General features: G+C 39.9%; 1 protein-coding gene across 2 annotated transcripts; it reads left to right on the top strand.

The window, feature by feature from the left end:
• The first annotated feature begins 9,785 nt into the window (after positions 1-9,785).
• Positions 9,786-15,882, top strand: cxcl12a (chemokine (C-X-C motif) ligand 12a (stromal cell-derived factor 1)). Of its 2 annotated transcripts, none has more exons than XM_043678844.1 (4): positions 9,786-9,908; positions 11,513-11,630; positions 12,793-12,863; positions 15,410-15,882. In XM_043678844.1, exons 1-4 carry the CDS (start codon positions 9,842-9,844, stop codon positions 15,439-15,441), a joined length of 288 nt encoding a protein of 95 aa, XP_043534779.1. In that variant the 5' UTR covers positions 9,786-9,841; the 3' UTR covers positions 15,442-15,882. The 2 variants fall into 2 exon arrangements, with proteins under 2 accessions (XP_043534779.1, XP_043534780.1); XM_043678845.1 differs by having other exon boundaries at positions 12,793-12,867.
• The last annotated feature ends 7,133 nt before the right edge of the window (positions 15,883-23,015 follow it).

Here is a 23,015-nt window from a genome sequence, read left to right as displayed (position 1 = left end):
TTGGGATATCTTGAAGACAACATTGGTGAGGCCACATTTGGTGTACCACACGCAGTTTTGGTCACCCTACTATAGAAAGGATAGTATTAAACTAGAAAGAGTGCAGAAAAGTTTTACTAGGATAGGACCGGGTCTGAAAGGTTTGAGTTATAAGGAGAGGTTGGATAGGCTGGGGCTTTTTTCCCTGGAGCATAGGAGACTGAGCGATGACCTTATAAAAGTTTATAAAATCATGAGGGGCACAGATAAGGTAGATAGCCAATGGCTTTTCCCCATGTTAGGAGAATCTAAACAAGAAGGCACAGGTTTAAGGTGAGAGGGGAGAGATACAAAAGGGTCCAAAAGGGGCCATTTTTCACAAAGAGGGACGTGAATGTCTGGAGCAAGCTGCCAGAGGTAGTAGTGGAGGGGAGTACAATTTTGTCATTTAAGAAACATTTGGACAGGTACATGGATGGGATAGATACAGAGGAATATAGATCAAATGCAGGAAAATGGGATTAGATTAATTATGAAAACTGGGCAGCACAGCTAAGTTGGGCCACAGGGCCTATTTCCATGCTATAAACCTCTATCACTCTACAGGATGCTATTCATTATTTAATAAACAGTATTAACAGAGTCCAAGAGTGGTGAAATGCTTGAAGAAGCTTTAGAGTTGAAGCAACCAGAAGAAAACCATATATCTGACATTTGTTTATGATATGTGCAGAGAATTCTAGTGTTGAAACATTCTTAGGCTTGAATGGAAATGATCCAGAAATTAATATTTTTGTTGGTGATAATGCATGGGATTGCGAAGCAGTGATAGATCCCACACTTGTGACATGCATGCACAACCCTGTGATAAAAGCCGATGTGATGATCCAGCTGGGAAACTATGAACACATTTACTTATTCATTCAGGGGAAGTGGCTATCGCTGACTGGGTCAGTATTTATTGCCCATCTCTAGTTGCTACCTGAGTCTTGTTGGTGGAAGGAGTGAATGTGTGTTGTGGATGTGGTGCTGGAGCTGAGATGGCTAATCTTCAGTAACCATCTTTGTTTTCTAGCTGGTCTTAAAGTTGCATCAACTTCTTGAAGAAATTATGAGTTCCCTTCTCCAGATGATCTTGGTTTTTTGTTGACTTTCGCCAATGCCACGATTTAACTTGGGTTCAAGATTATACTGGTCAAGGAGAAAGAAAATGAAGAACTATCTCCAGGCTTATACTCCAAAGTGATACTATTTTTTGTCTGTTAATACTAAATACTGCTATGCAAGGTAGTTGTAGACACACTGAGTTCTGATCTTATTGTTGTATTAGTGACCCAGGGTCCCAGTTGCTGTTCTGGGGACCCAGGTTCAAATCCTGTCATGGTAGATGGTGAAATTTGAATTCAATAAAAATCTGGAATTAAGAGTCCAGATGATGACAATGATTGCATTGTCAATTGTCAAAAAACCCCCACCTGGATTTGAATGTTCTTCAGGGAAGGAAACTGCCAACCTTACCTGCCTGGCCTATACATGACTCTAGACCCACAGCAATGTGGTTGACTCTTAACTGCCCTCTGGGCAATTCAGGATCGGTAATAAATGCTGGGCCTCGTCACAGGTGACGCTGTCATCCTGTGAATGAATTAAAAAAACAATAAGGACTAACCTATCTTCTTTATGTACTCACACCCACGTGCTCTTCAACTTCTCATTCTAACATTCTCATTCTAACATTCTCAATACTATCCAATTTAGAGTCATAGCATCATACAGCTGTACAGCACAGAAACAGACCCTTCGGTCCAACTCGTCCGTGCTGACCAGATATTCTAAATTAATCTAGTCCCATTTGCCAGCATTTGGTCCATATCCCTCTCAACCCTTCTTATTCATATAACCATCCAGATGCCTTTTAAAATGCTGTAATTATTCCAGCCTCCACCATTTCCTCTGGAAGCTCATTCCGTACGTGCACCACCCTCTGTGTGAAAAAGTTGCCCCCTAGGTCCCTTTGAAATCTTTGCCCTGTCACCTTGAGTCTGTAGCCTCTAGTTTTGGACTCCTCTACCCTGGGGAAAAGACCTTGTCTGTTCACCCTGTCCATGCCCCTCATGATTTTACAAACCTCTATAGCTTTAGCTTCCGTTGCTCCAGGGAAAACAGCCCCAGCCTATTCAGCCTCTTCCTATAGCTCATCTACATTCATGCTGTACAGCTCTACGACATCATTGCAAGACTGCTCCAGGGTCCTATAGCCCTTGCTGCCACATGGTCAATGCCAAGCATCTGCCATCTTCGGCCAGATTCTCCTTTGGAAGACTAACCTACCTTCTTATTTCAGGTCATCTGTAATATTCAAATCCAGGCACTAAACTGCAGACGTTTAGAAGCAAGAACAGCTGCCAATTGATGTTTGTCTGTTCCGAAGTGGTGATGGCAGTGATACTGAAATAAGTATCACCAAATTAAGGAGGGGATATCAACTAGCATTCTAGTTTCTGATTTCCATTTAGCCACTTCTGCCAAATATATCACCATTACTTAATATGTAGATTAAAATATAAAGAATGGTTATTTGGATTAGGGAAGAGAATACGATAGCTGATGGAATTGTTCTGGGGAAAAAAAAATGAGGCAACATCTGCTTATTTCCATCCATTTTAAAATTGGAGTTTCACCCTTGTTTAATCAGAGGGGCAGTTTAAAAGCTGGATAATTTGATCTAATATATAGTGTCAAGTACAAAGCACTTGCTGCTTAGTTATAAAAGATGGAGTCCCTTGTGAATTCTCAACAATATTTTCTGTTATAAATTGTGGGTACACTTTTCGATGTCAGGCTGCATCATTCCGTTACAATGCCAATTAATGCTGAATTATTGCCAATTCTGTATAGTCAGATTGTCTCTATTGGGAATGGAATCTATAAGGTCAAAACTATTTCTATTTGAGTTCCCATTAGCATCAAATCCTCGAAGACATATCATGACATTAATAGTTTGCAGCTTTTTGAGGGCATGGGCTTTTATCCAGTTTTTCTGAACTTACGCTTACTAGCATCATTTATGTTATTGCACCCACAAGGGTCTCCTAACAGAGAGATGGAGATTTACGCAGTAGAATTCCTCAATATGCAACATTCATTTCCTCTCACAAAGACAGTCTAAATCCAAAATTCCAGTTCTCAAGCATCATAAATTACAAAGCCCTAACAGAAACAGAAATTGCTGGAAAAACTCAGCAGGTCTGGCAGCATCTGTGGAGAGAAATAAGTGTTAACATTTTGCGCCCAGTGTCCCTTCCTCAGAACTGATGGCAGTGAGGAAAGGGTTGGTACTTATGCAGAAGATACATTGGAGGTAGGGAAAGAATAAACGATAGGTGGAGATTGAGCCCAAAGAGAGAGAATAACAGTTGAGACACAAAGGAATGTGTAAAGGTCAGGCTGGGGGAATGAATAGCTGTTAATGGGGGCTATATGTAGCTGATAGTGGGTTGCATGTGGTAGCAGACTATGTGATGACAATGTCTGGTGTGCAGGCGTTGGGCTAAGGATGTGGGAGAAAGTGTTCAAGTCCTAAAATTGTTGAAGTCAATATTGAGTCCAGAAGCTGTAGAATTCCCGAGTGGAAAATGAGATGCTGTTCTTCCAGCTTGCAATTTTTTTTCTTACTAAGCCTGAATTTTATCCATTACCCCTTCATTCACTGCTTAATTTGAGAAGAGTGTAGTTACCGTTCATGTCTTCAGTATCGAAAATCAAAGTTATAAAGGAAACTGATGCCAAATAAGTAACCTCCATGGATGTCTCAGTCACATGTAGGTGTGACCAATTCGAAGAACGATATGTAAATGATGAATAAAAGAAAGCAGCCAATTGGGATCAAACCAAAATTGTTGCAGCTGCATGCTCTAAATTAAAAAACAAATCAATCATGTGAATTTGAATTTATTGAAATCAAGTCCTTCATTGGCCTATTTAACAGAGAATTACAGCCATCCTGAATTCAGAATGGCCCACAGAAGTGTAATTTTAACTGTGAAGATAAAACAATAAATTCCCGTTGACAGAAGTCACTTTGCTTTTGGTAAATTAAATTTTAAATTCTATTCAAACTGACAAAACTTATTTGCTCAAGATTAGAGTGGTGCTGGAAAAGCACAGCAGGTCAGGCAGCATCTGAGGAGCAGGAAAATCGACGTTTCGGGCAAAAGCCCTTCATCAGGAATTCCAGCATCTGCAGTCCTCACTTTCACCTAAAACGTATTGGCTGTTTTATTATTGAGAGAGTAATTATTCCTCTTCTTTTTAGACTCCAGACAGTGCAGATAGAAGCCATTTAAGCTGCAGTGACTCTCTGAAGAGCATCCCACCCTATCCTTGTAGCCTCACATTTACCATTACTAATCCACCTAGCCTGCACACTATTTAACATGGCCAATTCATCCAACCTACACATCACTGGACTGTGGGAGGAAACCAAACAGACACAGGGAGAAAGTGCAAACTTCACACAGACAGTGAAGGCTGGAACAGACACAGAAGGCTAGAATCAAATCTGGGTCCGTGGGGCTGAGAGGCATCTGTGCCAATCACTGTGCCACCATGCCGTCCATTATACTGTCTCCAATCTTAGGATTTCAAGGGAGGTGTATCTTTAGAACTCTAACTCAGAATTGTGAATTTTCCATAATTGTATTAAGGTAGACAATGTTTTGATCTCCCTGAGAATGGATGGTGAGGTGGAATTGGGACTAAAGATCAGATGTGATTGTATTGAATGATATAGTAGGCAATCTAGGTTGAAGCTTCAGTGTGGTACTACTGGAGTGTTACACTGTAGGAGGTGCGGTGTGTCAGATGAGATACTAATCTCAGTCTGCCCTCTTATGGATGTAAAATACACAATGACAATCTCAATCAAGAGTAAAGGAGATTTTCCCAGTTTCCGAGTGAACGTTGTATTTGTAAACCAGCATTGCATTTTATCGGGTCACTGTGCCATTGCAGTTTGTGGTCTGTGCTAACTGGCTTTTACAGTATTACAAGTAATTAATGTATCATGGGCAGAAAGATATCCTGTGAGCATAAGGTGCTATAAAGTGGAAATTCTTTCTTTAAAGAAGGGCTGATTTTGCAAAGAATCTGCGAAAGAAAAGGACAACAGCAAGACATTAGATGTAAAACTTCATTTCTAAACTTCAACATCGCTGTATAATGGACAAGTCTTGATTTCTCAAATATACAGTGACACTTGCAGGAGTTTTTTTTGGCCTTCTACTCCATTGGTATACTGCCTAAATCAGCATTGTTTTACTGTCAGAACCACAATAGGAAATATATCGCAATTCTGTTGTTTCACTTTCCTGGTAACAGAAATAGAACAGAAAGGAATGTGATAATAAGAATGTAAGAAGGGAAATCAGGAGCACTGTGTCGTGCTTACCAACATTCTCCTGAAAACCTTCACAATTTTTTTTTTTAAATCCACATGCTGATACCTTACTGATTGATCATGTCTCTCCAGTTAACTCTGAACACTCAGAGCCCTTTCCAACAGAAACTTCAGAATATATTTAAATTAGCTTCCTGAAATTATACACATTTTTAAAAGAAAATAATATGGGCCAGGGAAATGCACTGATAAGCATTGTTATTGTATGCTTTGAATAAACACATTTTTCAAAGTAATTGTAAAGCAAAGAAAGTCCAAAGCTGTGCAGGTCAGGCGAATTGGCCATGCTAAATTGCCCATAGTGTTAGGTGCATGAGCCAGAGGGAGGTGAGTCTGGGTGAGTTACTCTCGGAGGATCGGTGTGGACTGGTTGGGCCGAAGGGCCTGCTTCCACACTGTAGGTAATCTAATCTAATCTAATTGCCGATGCTGGAGATTTGAAATTCCTGATGTAGAGTCACTGGACTCAAAATATTAACTCTGCTTTCTTCCCAAAGATGTTGCCAGACCTGCTGAGTTTCTCCAGCAATTTATGTTTTTTTGCAAAGCAAAAGATTCGATTGCAGTTCAGAATTTTGATCTGAAATTCTTCAAAAGAATTGTCAGAGAGTCATAGAGTCATACAGCACGAAAGATACTTTTGCGTCTAACCAGTCCATACCGAACATAATCCCGAATTAAACTAGTCCCACCGGCCTTCTCCTAGCCCATATGTCTCCAAACGTTTCCTATTCATGTTTTTATCTAAGTGTCTTTTCAATTTTGTAACTGTACCCACAGTGGGCGGCACGGTGGCACAGTGGTTCGCACTGTTGCCTCACAGCGCCAGAGACCTGGGTTCAATTCCCGCCTCAGGCGACTGACTGTGTGGAGTTTGTACGTTCTCCCCGTGTCTGCGTGGGTTTCCTCCGGGTGCTCCGGTTTCCTCTCACAGTCCAAAGATGTGCAGGTCAGGTGAATTGGCCATGCTAAATTGCCCGTAGTGTTAGGTATAGGGGTAAATGTAGGGGTATGGGTGGGTTGCACTTCGGCGGGTCGGTGTGGACATGTTGGGCCGAGGGGCCTGTTTCCACACTGTAATGTAATCTAATCTAATCGCCACTTCCTCAGGAAGTTCTTTCCACATGCGAAACACCCTCTGGGTAAAAGAAAATCGCCTCTCGTCTTTTTAAAATCTCTCTTCTCACAGGAAAATATGCCCCATCAGGAAGATGGCAAACCATAGAATTATAGAATCCCCACCATGTGGAAAACAGACCCTTTGGCCCACACCAACCCTCCGAGAGGTAACCCACACAGACCCATTCCCCTACATTTACCCATGACTAATACACCTAACCTACACATCCCTAAACACTATGATCAACTTAGCATGGCCAATTCACCTAACCTGCACATCTTTATGGACTATGGGAGGAAACTGGAGCACACGGAGGAAACCCATGCAGATACGAGGAGGATGTGCAAACTCCACTCAGACAGTTCCCCAAGGTTGGAATTGAACCCAGGTCCCTGGTGCTAAGAAGCAGCAGTGCTAACTACTGAGCCATAGTGCCAAATGCTAGCTTGTCACTTCACTTGAATTAACCGATCATTACTGATCAGAATTACTAGGTTTTAGAAACTTGTATCAAACTTCCCAGCACCATTTATTTTATAATGCACTTACCTGGAACTGGATACAGTGATTAAACATATTGTGTTATTTTGGTTCCACTCCTTCACTTTAGGCAAAGATATATTCCATTCAAGTGTGTAACATTCCCACTTTGAAGCAATAATAGTTGTTCATGTTACTTGTTTTTACATGATCATAACTCATTGATATACCATACCCCATCCTAAATGTTAAACGTAAAATCTATTCCACTGTTCAATATTCTACAGAAGCAACCTTTCTACTGCTACAATCTGTTTTCTCAGATGCAGATGGACTAAGGTAAAATGAAGAAAAAGTGTCACATATGTGAGGAGCTATTGAATTAAATCTAAATTTAGCTCAGCATGAACAACTGCCAATTGTAATCAAAATTACTTTTGAAAGTGACTATTTACTCAATTTGCATTAATAATAGGGCGGCACGGTGGCACAGTGGTTAGCACTGCTGCCTCACAGCGCCAGAGACCCGGGTTCAATTCCCGCCTCAGGCGACTGACTGTGTGGAGTTTGCACGTTCTCCCCGTGTCTGCGTGGGTTTCCTCCGGGTGCTCCGGTTTCCTCCCACAGTCCAAAGATGTGCAGGTCAGGTGAATTGGCCATGCTAAATTGCCCATAGTGTTAGGTAAGGGGTAAATGTAGGGGTTTGGGTGGGTTGCGCTTCGGCGGGGCGGTGTGGACTTGTTGGGCCGAAGGGCCTGTTTCCACACTGTAAGTAATCTAATCTAATCTAATCTAATCTAATCTAATCTAATCTTAAAAAAAAAAGTTGCGCTGTGACAATTCTTAATAGATATAATACATTGTTCAATGTTTGCCTGTCAGAGCAATTTATAAATTTTTTTTGAAGGAAATTTGCAGTTATGGAAAGTAATTATAGGTCATATACAGACATCCTATGGGACGAAGTCTTGTCAACTGAAAGTGCAAAGCAGTGACATCAGACCATCTCAGCAGATCTGGCAGCATTTGTGGAGAGAAATCAGCGTTAACGTTTCGGGTCAGATTTCTCCGATTTCTCTCCAAAGATGCTGCCAGACCTGCTGAGCTTTCCCAGCAATTTCTGTTTATGTTTCTGATTCACAGCATCCGCAGTCCTTTTGGTTTTTAAGTCAGATCATCGGCCTATTTTTACAAATGAATGATAACTCAGTTCCACTTAAAATATTTACAAACTCACGACCTTACAAATTTATCTTAGTAATGAGATTACTAAGAATAACCAGAACTTTTCTATCGCCCTCCCTTTGCTACTTTCCACTGAAAGTATTGCATCACACTAGATGTGACATTGAGACAAGTGGTAGCTATTCAGAATTAACTCCAAGTGTCCACTCTCGAAGAGAAGTCCTCTGGCTGATGTAAGATGATCATGAGTTGATATACTTGATGCTTGTCTTAATTTTACTTCCGTGATTTTCTATTTGGCGATCTGTGAACTTGATTTTATTTTATTTTTGTGTATGTGGAAAGGAGTCATTATGTAAAAAAAAAAGACTGGCGTGTTTTGAATTGTACTTGTGACTTGATGATGAAACTGTCGTAACCTGCAGAGGATGTGTCAACTATTACAAACATGATCATTGAGATTAGATAATACATGGTCATAAGGTCCAGATCCAGAACACCTCCAAAAGATGTGAAACAGCAAAAAGTGAATTTTGCGAGGTTTCTGTTCAGCTGGAGTGAGCAGTGCAGTGATGTTAGTTGTGAAAAATGATTAGGGTCTACTAGACCCATATGGTCAAAGAAAAAGGTGTAGGCAGAAGTGGGGAATACTGATAAATGGCACAGAGCTGGAAGACAGTTGGAAGAAGACTGTCATTCAAATTGAAAACTGGCTGGAGATTAATTTGTTAAATGGACAGAATTAATGAGAATGAAAGATGAAGGCAGAGAGAAGAAGGGAAAGGAATGTTCCTCTTTCCCATAATAGATTCATAAATGATCTGTTTGCAACTAGAAATTGCCACCTAAACTGTTAAGAAATCTCAATTTTGTTACTGTAAAAAGAGGATTTACCGCAACCAATTTGTGTCAGATCTGAGTCAACAGCAAAGTCTTGTTCTGTTTAGCTTTACTGAGCTGATTGGCATTTGCAAGTCTGAGTGAAGCCCTGATCATATTCTGCTGCTGGATGACATCTAGCGCCAAAAAAACCAAACAAATAAACATTCTCCCAATCCTCACATCCCCAGTAAATGTGCACCCCATTGCCACATGTTGAATCAGCACAAATTAGGAAACAAGTCTTGAAATCCCCTGACTCTTAACTTACATGGTGCATGTATCTACTGAGCTGTTTTAAAAGGATTCAGAGTTCTACTAGAAGGTTTAAAAATTGAGCTACTTCTACAGTTATCTATACTTCTAAAAAGTATTAATATATTTCTTGAAGCTCAAGAGCATCTCAGTAACGAAACTTTTTTTTTATTTAAAGAAACCGTGGATTGTTTAACATTTATATCCTTGTCGGTATATTATTCTGGCCCCTATTAAACACTTATAGGACACCAGCTGGATACTATTGTATGAAAGGTATGTATATTTTAGAAACTGAAAAGTCCCAAAGGATTATAAAGGAAGGAATCACTGCATCCTGGAGGATTTTAGATAATCCCTCTGGTCCAATCAGAGCCAGAGAGGAGTGGCTTCGGTTAATATAAATGTTGCCAAAGCCATGCTGTTTTTGAGACAGATTCAGGCTGAGGTTCTTCTCCTGTGTGAACTCCACTAAACAACGAGCCATGATCGTGAAAACGTGTGCAGTGTTACTCCTGCTCCTTGGCACTCTGTGCATGAACCTGACCCAGGGTAAGTGACTGCTGCAGGGCTCAGTGTGGGCAAAGATTGCTGTTCTCAGGAGACAGCAAGAATTCTGTTATTAACCTGCACCTTTCTCTCTGTTTGAAATGGCTGAGAGGAAAACATACAATGGGCTGGAAAGCTGAAAGGCAGGCTTTTAAATGTTAAAGTGCTTTCAGACTAAACATTCATCGTATCTATGTACTTGACTAAGAATATATGTTTGGGGACCACGCTTTGTCATTTTTGAATAATATATCATCCACCTTGTACTGAAATCTCTAAGTACAGCTCATGCCTTTTCTTCCTAAAAGCTCTGTTGGCAGAGCAGACTATATTTTAATACAATGCACAATAGTTGCCATGGAGCTGTATTAGACTAGATACAAACTGCCAACAGGTCCCCTTAAGTAACGTGCAAATATTGTCTGGGAATGATTTTGAATTAATACCAAAAACTGTCAGTGATACAATTTTAGTGGATTAGGAAATAAGTTTCAATATGCACTCTGCTTAAAAATGCAATAGCTTGTTTTTGTAGAGCCATCTGTAAGAAGTGTCCAACTTGCTGCTCCTGATCATAAATAAAACTGAGAGCCGTCATCACGTATTTGTGAAATGATAACTGAAGTGAAGCTGAGGGCTTAGTATCCAGTACAGCTCCATGTTGTACAATTTCTAACTGGGTTGTCCTACATTCTTCAGTTGGTTGAACTGAATTCTGAGTCACCAGCTGTTATGGATTAAACTGCATTGTGTAGGTGGTGAGATTTCACTCACTTGATTCCAGTTGCTGGTCCAATTCATGCTGCTCTATCTAAACAGGCATTGGCTCCAAATGATTTTAATCTGGCTTGCGCATGTTTCTTCCATTAACTGGCTTTCAGCCCCAGAGTTCAGTATTACGTATGAGGTGAAGGAACATAGAATTGATGGACTTTAAGCGTGTGTGATATTAAAAGAGCTAGTTAATTGCTGTTACATAACATGTTAGAAATCTTGGCAAAGGGGGACAGTTTAGCAAATTGACATTTTAATGGAATAAGATGTCTATCTCAGATAATTTTTTGTGTTCATCCTTTCATATATTGCTGTGGGAGCCAGTGCCAAACAAACAGACTAAGTTAGATTAAATCAGAATGAAATTCAGTCTGTCTGTAAGTGGACTTATGATTTAACTAGTGAAAAATCTTTCATTGTGAAGTTTGTCCAATGTTGATTGAAAGAAAATTCCAATTTCAATCCTTCACTTAATATCTAACGGTAGAAGGGTAGACTCACCTGCAATGGCACAAAATAACTACTTTTTTCTTAGAGTTATTGACTTTTTTACCTTTGTTCCTCATGCTGTAAAGGACTGTACAAATTTAGAGGCCGATACAATGGCATTAATATGTTTAACCTAAGGCTTAGAGTTTGGTTGAAAGTCTCGGAGGATTTTGTCCCTAAATCAAAAGATCTAGGTTTGGATGCTGACAACTAAATAGCTAGAGTGTTATTTTACATCCTCAGGATGTGAAATGTTCAGAGTACTGGTCCAAGTTAACTGCATCAGATTGCCCACATTGAAATGAGGAATAAAATCACACAATTTTTTTTTTCTCTCTCCATAGGGAAGCCAACGGCAGTTCTGAACAGGTGCATGTGCAGAGGTGGAGCAGTACAGATCAATATGAGAAACATCAGGGGATTACAGGTTATCCCCATTCCAAACTGCCCTCTCCAACTCATGTGAGTGCGGGATACTTGCTAATATTCTGTACATTCCTGCTTATTGCCTGAACAGTGCTGCTAATTGAAAGTCATGTAACCTCATTAAACCTTTGCCCATTGGTAAGTGTCCCTCCATTCCCTGAGGTGCTTACCTTGTTAGATTACACTTGAACTAAAATTGCTCAGAACTTTGAGATGGCAAAATGCTCAAAAAGAATGATTTCTCAGCCTTGTTCCCAGTCAGTGGTACGTTAACAGGTAGTCAGAGGCACAGTAAATGAGACTATATGTGGGGAAGAATATCAGAAAACTAAAATAATGTGAAAACAAATGAAATATACAGTCACTGAAAGTGTTGCCTTGTCCATTATAGATTTACAACACATATCTGTTTAAGATTAAAATCTGTTTAAGTTATGGACAAAATGAATATCCATGTTTAATTTTCCCACAGACTTCTACTTTGGTTTGCCTTCAATGTTTGTCTGTATTTTTGAAAGTTTGTCTTAAAAGTAACTGTTAAAATACAGGATGCCTGCCAATGTCTGTATGCTGTTTAATAGACAAATATTTTGCACTTGTGCGGATCCCTTAGTAATATGTTTCATTTACACACCAAGGGCATCCTTCATTTGAGCACCTTTGTAAAGAACATTGATTCTGTAAAGCTGTTCACTATTCCAATTCGATAACAGTGTGACAGCAAGAAAGCTTAGTGTGAAATGTCAAACCATCAGTGAAGGAATGGCTATGTGAAGCCTGATTACTGTGCTTTCTTGACTCTTTTTTTTTTCCCCTCACTTAAGAGAATGTAGTTTAGCAGTAATTTACTCCATGTGTCAGCTTGGGAATGAGTCAGTGATGCTTATAGAATTTTACGGATGTTGATAACTTTCTTGTGATGAATTGAACTAGCAGTGATTGATTTAACTGAGCACTTAAACTTTCTAAAAAGTTGAGATTCAACGATAAACCTTTTCTGTCAGAGATTGATGTTTTCAAATTGTTTCAATGAATATGTTGATGATTCCCTTAAAATAATAAAGTCATACTTTTTGAGGAGAAAATGTTTGCTTCCAGCAGAATTGGGGGGACAAATACAGACCTCTAAAGAAGTGCTCTATTAGTGTGCGAGCAAGGGATTTATTTTAAAATATTATACACTTTGGTTGCATTACAGAGCCACATTGAAGACTGGGAAGAAGATTTGCCTGCATCCCAAATTTTTGTACCTATGGCAAAGAAAAATAAGTAGGTAAGATCAGAGCTTTTATGAATTTAAAATGATAAAGTAGGGTCCAGAGAAATAGGCTCTGTTTAATATTAGCTGGGAGGGAAAGATTTTCATTTATACAGTTGCCACTCAAAACCCCAATGCCCAAAAGCATTTTAGACCAGAAATGTTCTCACTGTAATGCAGTTATCATGGCAGCTGATTTGTGTATAGCAAGATCCCACAAACCCTCTGAGAGAACAAGCAAATAATCCATTTTGGCTGAGGGATAAATGTGACCCAACATACTGGGAGAAACTTCCCTCAACTCCCTTACTCAATCAAATTGTACTTTTGGATCTCTGATGTCCTTGTGAGAGGGAAGACAGAGCCTTTGTTTAATGACCTATCTGAAAGATGCCATCCCCTACAATGCCATACTCCCTCAACACCGAACTGGAGCGTCAGACTCAATTTTGCACTTAAAGTAGGAGCAAATTACTACAGATGCTGGAATCTGTACTGAAAACAACAAATGCTGGACAGGTCAGACAACAGCCATGGAGAGACCGCAAGCTAACATTGAGTCTAGATGATCTGAAGTGTCATCTAAACCAGAAACATTAGCTTGCTCTCTGTTCATGGATGCTCTCTGATCCACTGGAATCTCAGTCATTTGTTATTTTCAGGTTAATTGCACTTGGATCTCCATTTGGGATTTGATCTTAATACTTTCTCCCTTGGAGGATTATTTGGTTATCGGTGCATTATAATGCTATTCTCATTGAAGAACAGGAGAGAAAAATAGGTAAATTCTTAGAGGAGACTTTTAGGGGATATGGAAAAGGTGAGAAAAGGTTTTGGACCAAAGGGCTAGGATGAGGAGTTAGCACAGGCACAATGGGCCGAATGTCTTATTTTTCTTAAGGTTAAATGAACCTGTGAGAAGATTTTAAATAAATGTGATTGAACACTGAGCATTTTACAGCTGCAAGTTTCAGTAAATTAACACAGTCCTGTGGGAAGTATTTGTATTTACATAACTCTTCGTGCAAAATGTATAGTCTGTGGTAGATACAATTGATGTCCCTGCATGACTATTGTACTCAATGCACATTTCCTTTATTTGACTAGAGTTTTGACAGGCTGTCATTTGAAGAAAATTCAGGCTGAAGAAATATTCCACATGCTGGATAGCTACAGATCTCTCTGCTGATAGATTCTCTCACTTCCCCATCATTACCCCCTCAATCTAAATCAAACAGACCCAATACTTTTGGGTGTTTGCACTTCAGTAAACTGACAGCCTATAAACTATCCTGATGGGGTTAAATTCGTGTTGAAGTAGCATTATCTCAAAGCTACTGTGTGAGCTACTTAGAAATTTTGAGTTGACCATTGCTCTGATCACCCTTGCCATCAATAGTGAACATGAGGGACAGAGCCAAAAACATTTCTCAACCAAAGTTTTCCTTTTAAACCTATTAATGGCTGGTTACAAAACTTCACTGCATTGATTGTAACATCTGTTATTAATAGTGAAATCCAGTCCAGAGTCTGGTATTTCCCTGTGATCGAGGCCAAGTCTTTAATCATTGGTAATTGGAAGAAAAGATTTTTCAGTTACCTCGACTTTCCTCTGCTTCATGTCCTGAATAGATCCCTTCCTCCCTCTTAAGGTGTAGTCCTTGCCTCCTACCTCCCCAGACTGCTTTTTAAAAAACTCACTCATGGGATGAGGGTGTCACTGGCAGTTGAGGCAACCATATTGCTGTGGGTCTGGAGTCACATGTAGGCCAGACCAGGTAAGGATGGCAATTTCCTTCCCTAAGGACTTGAGTGAACCAGATGGGTTTTCCAATAATCAGCAACGTATTAATGGTCATCATTAGACTCTTAATTGAAGACTCTTCATAAAATTAAAATTCTACCATGGCAGGATTCAGACACAGGCACCCAGAACATTACCAGAACAGACCATCAATAATATCACAAGGCCATTGCCTCCTAAAGTTTAAAGTGGGAGATTTGTCAACGCGTCCTAAGGTCATTTGACTGCAGAAAGCATAACATTTTGGTTTAATCCTGGTTTCACCAGGCTTTCCCTCTTCTTTTAGGTTGCTCTATTGGGAGTGGAATCCCTTTGTGATATTTCTATTCTTCCATAAGCAAAGACATTTTATCCAATCATCATAACCCCTGTACCAATTGGGAATTTGTACCTGCAAACTGTACACTCAATAGCTTACTGCTTCTCTTAGCCTTTGGGATAATTTAAGATTGTAACACTTGACCAACATTGGGTAGTTAATGGGAACTGGAGCTAACATACAATCATCCACAATTACAACACTCTCTTGATAAATGCCAGACATTGATCAAGTGCACATTATGGCTCGCTGGTTAATGAAGAAAATTCACAGGACACTTCTGCTATAACGTACCCTTGACTACAATCTGTTTTTATATGGCCCCCAAAGGGAAACTTTATTGACGGGTTATTTTATATTGATGTAGAATGTACTCCATTCTGAACAGAACTCAAAACTACTTTCTATTGAAAACACCAATATTTATTTTACAGAGAAGGCAAGAACTGAACAGAGGGAAGAGTGAAGCCAGCTGGTTAGCCCTGTCTTGATTCTGTGCAGGAGTGCGTACTCACACTAAAGATGCTCTGTGCACATGTTAACTTACTGTTTCTTTGCCATGCCTGCCTCGATTGCTTTGCTAGCTGCCACACCTCATTCTCAGTCTATTACAAGTCGAATCTAGTTAGCTGTAGTGTGGTGTGCACATGCGCTTTGTCAGCAGTGCTGTTAATTTTTTTTAATTTTAAAACTGAGCACCTTCAGGTATATTTTCAAAGTATTTTCACTGCCAATGAATTCCAAGGCATGCTCCCAGGGTTAGAAAAAATTCTTACACAATGTGATGGAACGAAATGCAACTAGTGGGAAATATTATTTTCAGGAGTACTTTTTTGTTTTTGAAGATTAATAATCAGTTAATTTTTTTTAAAAACTAGGTATTGTCATTTTTCTTGAGTTCCCTGCCCCAATTCGCTTTGTCAGCAGTGCTGTTAATTTTTTTTAATTTTAAAACTGAGCACCTTCAGGTATATTTTCAAAGTATTTTCACTGCCAATGAATTCCAAGGCATGCTCCCAGGGTTAGAAAAAATTCTTACACAAAATGTGATGGAACGAAATGCAACTAGTGGGAAATATTATTTTCAGGATACTTTTTTGTTTTTGAAGATTAATAATCAGTTAATTTTTTTTCAAACTAGGTATTGTCATTTTTCTTGAGTTCCCTGCCCCAATTAATCTCCTGATGATTAAATCACAGAAGCAGAAATATGTGATTTTCAAGGATGCACTTTCATTTGGAGCTTGTAAGTCATTGAAGGTAGATGAGATTTTCAACTCCTGTGACCTGTAATTCCTTGACAGTATCTAGTGGCAAGAGTAAATGCTATACTAGCAGACTGACCAGTACACTAACACTCAGGACATACTGCCAGCTCTTAAGTCAGCAATCAAATAATATGGTCTTGATGATGTCCTCTTCCCATCATGCTTTAGATCTCAGCCGTCCCAAAGGATGTATGGAGTTTTGATATAGGGTCTTGTACAATGTTATCGTTTTGATTATCTGCTAGACTGGCCGTCCGTTATCTCAGTTCGCTGGAGGTTTGCATTGCAGACCAACACCAGCAGTGTGGGTCCAATTCTCCTGCCAGCCAATGTTACAATGAAGATCACACCCCCTCAAAGTCCTCCTTTACCTGAGGCTCACTTACCTCCAGGTAAAACACCATCAAATTGTCTCTTGAGAGAGCAGGACTGTGGCAACTTTACTTTTTTTTAGTATGTCTGAGGATAGCCCAGTGTGATTAGCTTCCTAGCTTCTCTGAAGAAGTTTCTGAATTTTCCAGAACTCTGTTATCTCCCTTGCTGGCACAAGATTGCTTGATTTTAGGAACTCACCAGAAAAAGTGGGAATCTTTTAGCTTCCACTCCATAACATGGGTTAGGTTTTAAAAACTCCAGAGCAAATTATCCTGGATCAGCTTTACCTATGCAACCAGGATCCAAACTCTATTTTCCTGCTCCTCGGATGCTGCCTGACACAACTCCAAACTCTAGTCCATCCCTCGAGCTGCAGAATTTACTGGACTGGAAAAGGTCTCTCTCAAAGCTATTATAATGTCCCCAACACTTACACAATAATAATGTGCCCCCGCTGATGAAATATCTTCATGAAGCATTAAGGCTGGTAGATGGAAGCTATTGTTTGAATTTATGAATGGTGTTTGAAGCTGCCATTGGAGCTAATTAATTGCTTGTTTTGTACATATTGGAGTTTACTAATCATTGCTTGTTTTGTGAGAGCAATTTGACATTATCTAGCGGAAATCCAACTTTTAACTTCTGATTTTCTGAAACGAGGTGCTATAAGGAAGAATTAGTGTCTGTGTTAGCAAGTGCCTTTTGTTGCAATGTCCCTGGAAATGTGAAAATTCAACCACGTGCTTCCTTCAAGGGAACACATACACTCAAAATATTATTGTTGGAAAGGCAGCAAATACACCAAATATTTGTCCCAGGTGATTTTGAGCACGTGATGTGCAGCGACTGATGCATGTCACTTCACTGTATATTTGTAGATGAGATGTTATTACCATATTTTAAAAAAAAACATTGTAATTGAAACTAGGTTTGACATGTTGGAAGACACTATTGACTACTCTGTTTTATACTGTTTCTTTGTAACATTAAGAGGCTTTTTTACAAAATAAACTTTTAAAATTACAAAAAGGTTCCTTGTCATTTTTTAGCATGACTGGCAAATTTTTTTTTAATAATTCATTCGCTGGTGGGCGGTGGCTCTGGCTAGGCTAGCATTTACACAAGAGTCAGCCACGTTGCTGTGGCTCTAGGCCAGATAAGGATGGCAGTTTTCTTTCATAAAAGGCATTCCTATTTTCTCGTCAACTAGGAAGTTTACACGTTTTGCCTTTTTTAGAACACAACAGGAGTAGGGATAGGCCACTGGCTACCCCATCATTGAACAAAATCATGGTTGATTTGCCATAGGCATCATCTCCTTCTGTGCCAACTCATTGTCCTCCACTCTCCAATCTGTTAAAAATCTATCTACCTAATCTCCATCATCTAGCCTCACAACTCTCTGGGGTAGAGAATACTAGGTACCCATTACCTCCTGGGAAAACAAATTCCCTTGCAATTTAGTATTAATTGAGTGCCTGCTTACTCCTTAACCATGTACGCTAGTTTGAGCTTTCCCCCACTAGAGTAAATATCTTAACACCTACTCTGCCAATCCCCCTGAGAATCTTGTTACAATAAGATCATCCATCATTCTCCTGAACTCTAATGAATGAACGGCAAACCTGTTTAGCCAATCTTGATAAATCAACCCCTTCATCCTATAACTTAACCTTGATTTCTCAGCTGTGTAGGGTCACTTGACACAGTCGCACTGACAAAATATGAAAAATCTGGTTAAAATATTGAACACGTTGAGTTGCTGTTTCAATTTAACTCATTTCAGTTGATTTTTGTTCAGACCTGACTTCTATAGAGAATTCTTCAATTTTGATTTTTGTACTCAAATTTCTGTGATATTGGACATAGTGAAGTAAATAATATGGTCTCCATGTGACAAGCATTTGAAGCCAACATCAGAATGCACAGACATAATCAGACATCACTTCAAAGGGTTAAATTCTTATCTTTTATTATGTGACTGTTATGTTACTTAAACAACAAAACCAGCAACAATGCTGAAATAACAAAGATTCTCGAGGCATAAGCTATTCTCTGTAATATAGTGCTAAGGAGCTGAAAGATGCAAGACCGAAGGCAACAGGCTCAATCCCTGAAAGTACATTTTTAAAAAAAAAAGTCACTGGATGTGGACATCATTGGCAAGGCTCGCACTTGTTGTTCTTTGGTAAATCACCTCGAGAAAGGGCCACCATTCTCTTGAACACACTGCCATTCAAATGTCATGGTGATGCACTTGAATATCTTGGTACAACTGAATAGCTATTTCAGAGGACAGCTAAGCATTTGCCTCATTGTTGTGGGCCTCAGGTTACACACAGAGCAGATGGCATAAGGGCAGCAGGTTTCCTTGTATGAAGGACATAGTGAGGAAGAGTGATCTTAATGCAAGAAGCCAGTGGCTACATGGTCATCATCGTTAAGACTAACTTCATTCTTAACTTATTTATAAACTAAAATAAACACAGATCATGGTCGAGAAACACAACATGTCTAGCAGCGCCTGGTGAGAGAGCAACAAGAGTTAACATTTCAAGTCGAATAAGTCTCCTCTCCAAAGCAATGCTGCCAGACATGCTGAGGTTCGATCATAGAATCCTTACAGTGTGGAAACAGACCATTTAGCCCAAGTCCACACCGACTTTCCGAAGAGTATCCCACCAGACCCATTCCCCTACCCAATTACTTAACGTTTCCCCTGACTGATGCAGCTAACCTACACATCCCTGAACACTATGGGCAATTTAGCATGACCAATTCACCTACTCTGCACATCTTTGGATTGTTGGAGGAAACCCATGTAGACACAGGGAGAATATGCAAACTCTGCACACACACAATTGCCCGAGGCTGGAATCAAACCTAGGTCCCTGGCATTGTGAGGCAGCAGTGCTGACCACTGGGCCACCATGCCGCCAATAAATACTTCAGTGCTCTGTGCTTATTTCTGATTCCCATCATCCAGTAACCTAACCGCTATGGCGCAATGGACAACATATCAAGGTTATGTAGACTGCTATCATTATAAATGCCTATGTCCACCTTTTTAAATGATGCAAGTTTACACAGAATATGTGTAAAGGAATTTGGTTCTTCAATATATCTTAGATAACATTGTGTTCTTGCATTGACCAGTTGCATAAGTCTAAAAGAACCATGGAATCCCTACAGCAAGGAAGCAGGCTATTTGGCCCATTGAGTCCACGCTGACCCTCTGAAGGGCATCTCATCAAGACCCACCCTGCTACCCATCACTGTAACTATGCGTTTTCCACGGCCAATCCACCTAACCTACTATAAGAAAGATATATTAAACTTCAAAGGGTTCAGAAAAGATTTACAAGGATGTTGCCAGGGTTGGAGGTTTTGAACTATAGGGAGAGGTTGACATATGCTAGAGTTGTTTTCCCTGGAGCATCAGAGGCTAAGGGGTGACCTTTATAAAATCTGAGGGGCATGGATAGAGTGAATAGACAAGGTCTTTTCCAGAGTGGGGGAGTCCAAAACTAGAGTGCATATGTTTAAGCTGAGAGAGAAAGTATTTAAAAGGGACCTAAGGGGCAATGTTTTCATGCAGAGTGTGTATGGAATAAGTTGCCAGAGGAAGTGGAGGAAGCTGATACAATTACAACATTTAAAAGGCATCTGGATGGGTATATGAATGGAAGGGTTTAGAGCGATATGGGCCAAATGAAGAATTTAGGATATCTGGTCGGCATGGATGAGTTAGACCAAAGGTCTGTTTCCATGTTGTACAGCTTTATGACTCTATAACTTGCATACCTTTAGATTGTGGGAGGAACCTGGAGCACCCAGAGGAAATCCACACAGACATGGGGGAGAACACACAAACTCCATACAGACAGACAGACAGTCTCTAGTGCTGTGAGGCAGCAGTGCTAACCAAGAAGCCACTGGAAAAAGAATGTGAGAAATCAATTCTCACCAAACAACAGAAGAAAACATTGCAACAAAAGATTTATTTTTGTTGCAATTAAGATAGTTCAGCTTGAATGACTGCTTGATTTGTATGATTGAGGTGAAATTGGATTGTTGTCCTTGACTCTTACTGTCGCTAGTTTGTGCTGTGATTAAATCTCCAGCTCTTTAAGAAAAGAATATAACTTTACACAACCAAATTCCAGTTACAACAAACTAATGCAGCACTATGATATTCCGTATTCATATTATGTTTCTGTTTTGAAGTCTTCAGAGGTTCACTGTTGATTGTTATCACAATCAAAGCTCTGAACTTCAGAAGGGAATTGCTCTGTTGGGATCAAACGGCCAAATGTCTCAAAACTGGCTTATGCCTCAAGAGTTCATTGTTTAGAGCCCAGAACCTGAAAACTAGATGGTGTATAAAATGTTGGAATTTCACTCCAGCTGTAAGTGATATAAATCTATCTGCATTGGTGAATAGATGAGTGAAACTTAAAAGTGCATCACAATGGGCTGGAGCAGGGATTTACTCACAACATAATTGTTCCAGTTTGTAAAGGAACTTACTTTGGTGAAGCCACATGTGAGAGAGACCTTACGTTATGAGGAAGCATGTATACATCTGCACATACCACTTAACAGCAAGACCAGGTCAAACAGTCCCTTGACCCTGCTCGACCATTTGATAAGATCATGGTTACTCTGACTGCGACCTCTATCTTCCTGTCTAAACCCCTGCACCTTTTGACTCCCTTGTCAATCAGAAATCTATCAAACACTTCCTTAAAAGTTATTCAATACCTTGTCTCCATTACTCTTTTTTGATTAGAATTAGAATTGGGTTTATTATCACGTGTATTCAAGTACAGGAGTACAGTGAATTGTTTACAATGTCGCCAATACATAGCACCATCCTAGATACAAAATAGAGAAAAAAAGAGAAAAAAAATGTTTACATTACTTTTCAGTTATTCATAGTATAAGTAAGAAAAATAAGAAATGAAGTTAAAAAGATAAATATTACAGTCTTTCTAACAAGGGCCTGCAGTGGGGGCTTCCATACATGGTCTGACTGGGCTCACAAGCTGCTGACCAGCCACATTGATTCCCAGTCCAACACCCTCCCATACTGCTTGGGCCTCGCCTCCAGCCCGCTGGCCTTTGCGCTCCATTCCAGTCCTTCGGCTCGCTGGCCGTCCCACTCCGTTCCAGGTCTCCAGCCTGCTGACCCTTCCATCCTGCTCAGGCCTCACCTACAGCTTGCTGGCTCTCGTGCTCCATTCTAGGCCTCTGGCCCACTGGCCCTCCCATCCTACTCCGCTCAGGCCTGCGGCTCACTGACCCTTGCGCTCCATTCCAGTCCTCCAGCCCACTCCGCTCCAGCCCTCAGCTGCTCTGGTGATATCACTGCCACTCCAAGATGATTTCTTTTTAAGAGATTTAAAGAAAGAGAGATGAAGAAGAAAAAAAAGAAATAAAAAATGAAAAAGCGGACAGAATGGATGAGCCCCATGCTGAGGAGCTTGGATGCTGCCTATTCTCTGGCTGCCATCTTGTCATCACTACCAACACTACTATCTGAAGAAGAGATTTCAGTATAGGCTATAGTATTCACCATTGTAATGTAGGAAATGCAATAACCAGTTTGTGTACAGAAAGATCTAACAAACAACAATGTGTTAATGACTGGATAATCTGGTTTGTCATGTTGATGGAGGAATAAATATTGTCCAGAGCACACAGTGTAAAGTTTAAGACCACCATTCGTAAGGATGTGGTAGAAAATCTCTGAGAAGGACATGGCACATTGATGCAAGTTATTTAAAGGCTAAATATATGTGCAGGAAATATCTAATAAATAAAATGATAGATAAAACTTAAAAAAAAATATATAATTTATGTAATAAAATATAAACATAAATCTGTTCCGATACCAGAAATAGTTGAATATTTACACTTCTCACCAACATTCTTGCTAAACATTGGCCATGGATAGGTCCAGTGGCACAATGGTTAGCACTGCTGCCTTACAATGCTGGGGACTTCGGTTTGATTCCACCCTCAGGTGACTGCGTGGAGTTTGCACATTCTCCTGTTTGGGTTTCCTCCAGGTGCTCTTGGCCGCACATCAGTCCAAAGATGTGCAGATTATGTGGAATGGCCATGCTAAGTTGCCTGTTGGGTGCAGGTTAAGTGGATTAGCTACAAGGAAATATAGGGTCTGGATGGGACACTCTTCAATGTGTTATTCTGGACATGATGAACCGAATAGCCTTCTTCCACACTGTTGGGATTCTATGAGGTACGTGAGCAAAACTCCACAGAACAAGAGCTTGATCGCAATTTTCATGAAAAAAACCAACTGGGTAAACTAGGCTAATTTAGATTTTCACAATTAATTTCTCTCACTGCAGATCTTCGAAGTTAAACAGAA

This window comes from Chiloscyllium plagiosum, chromosome 38 (assembly GCF_004010195.1).
Source record: "Chiloscyllium plagiosum isolate BGI_BamShark_2017 chromosome 38, ASM401019v2, whole genome shotgun sequence".
Lineage (NCBI taxonomy): Eukaryota > Metazoa > Chordata > Chondrichthyes > Orectolobiformes > Hemiscylliidae > Chiloscyllium > Chiloscyllium plagiosum.
This window is presented reverse-complemented; position numbering and strand designations above follow the sequence as displayed.

Excerpts from the sequence above, each read along its gene's own strand:
- cxcl12a (XM_043678844.1), top strand. The coding sequence starts at position 9,842 with ATGATCGTGAAAACGTGTGCAGTGTTACTCCTGCTCCTTGGCACTCTG. Across the intron at positions 9,909-11,512 it reads GTGCATGAACCTGACCCAGG|GGAAGCCAACGGCAGTTCTG; the intron begins GTAAGTGACTGC and ends CTCTCTCCATAG. Across the intron at positions 12,864-15,409 it reads CCTATGGCAAAGAAAAATAA|AGAAGGCAAGAACTGAACAG; the intron begins GTAGGTAAGATC and ends TTTATTTTACAG.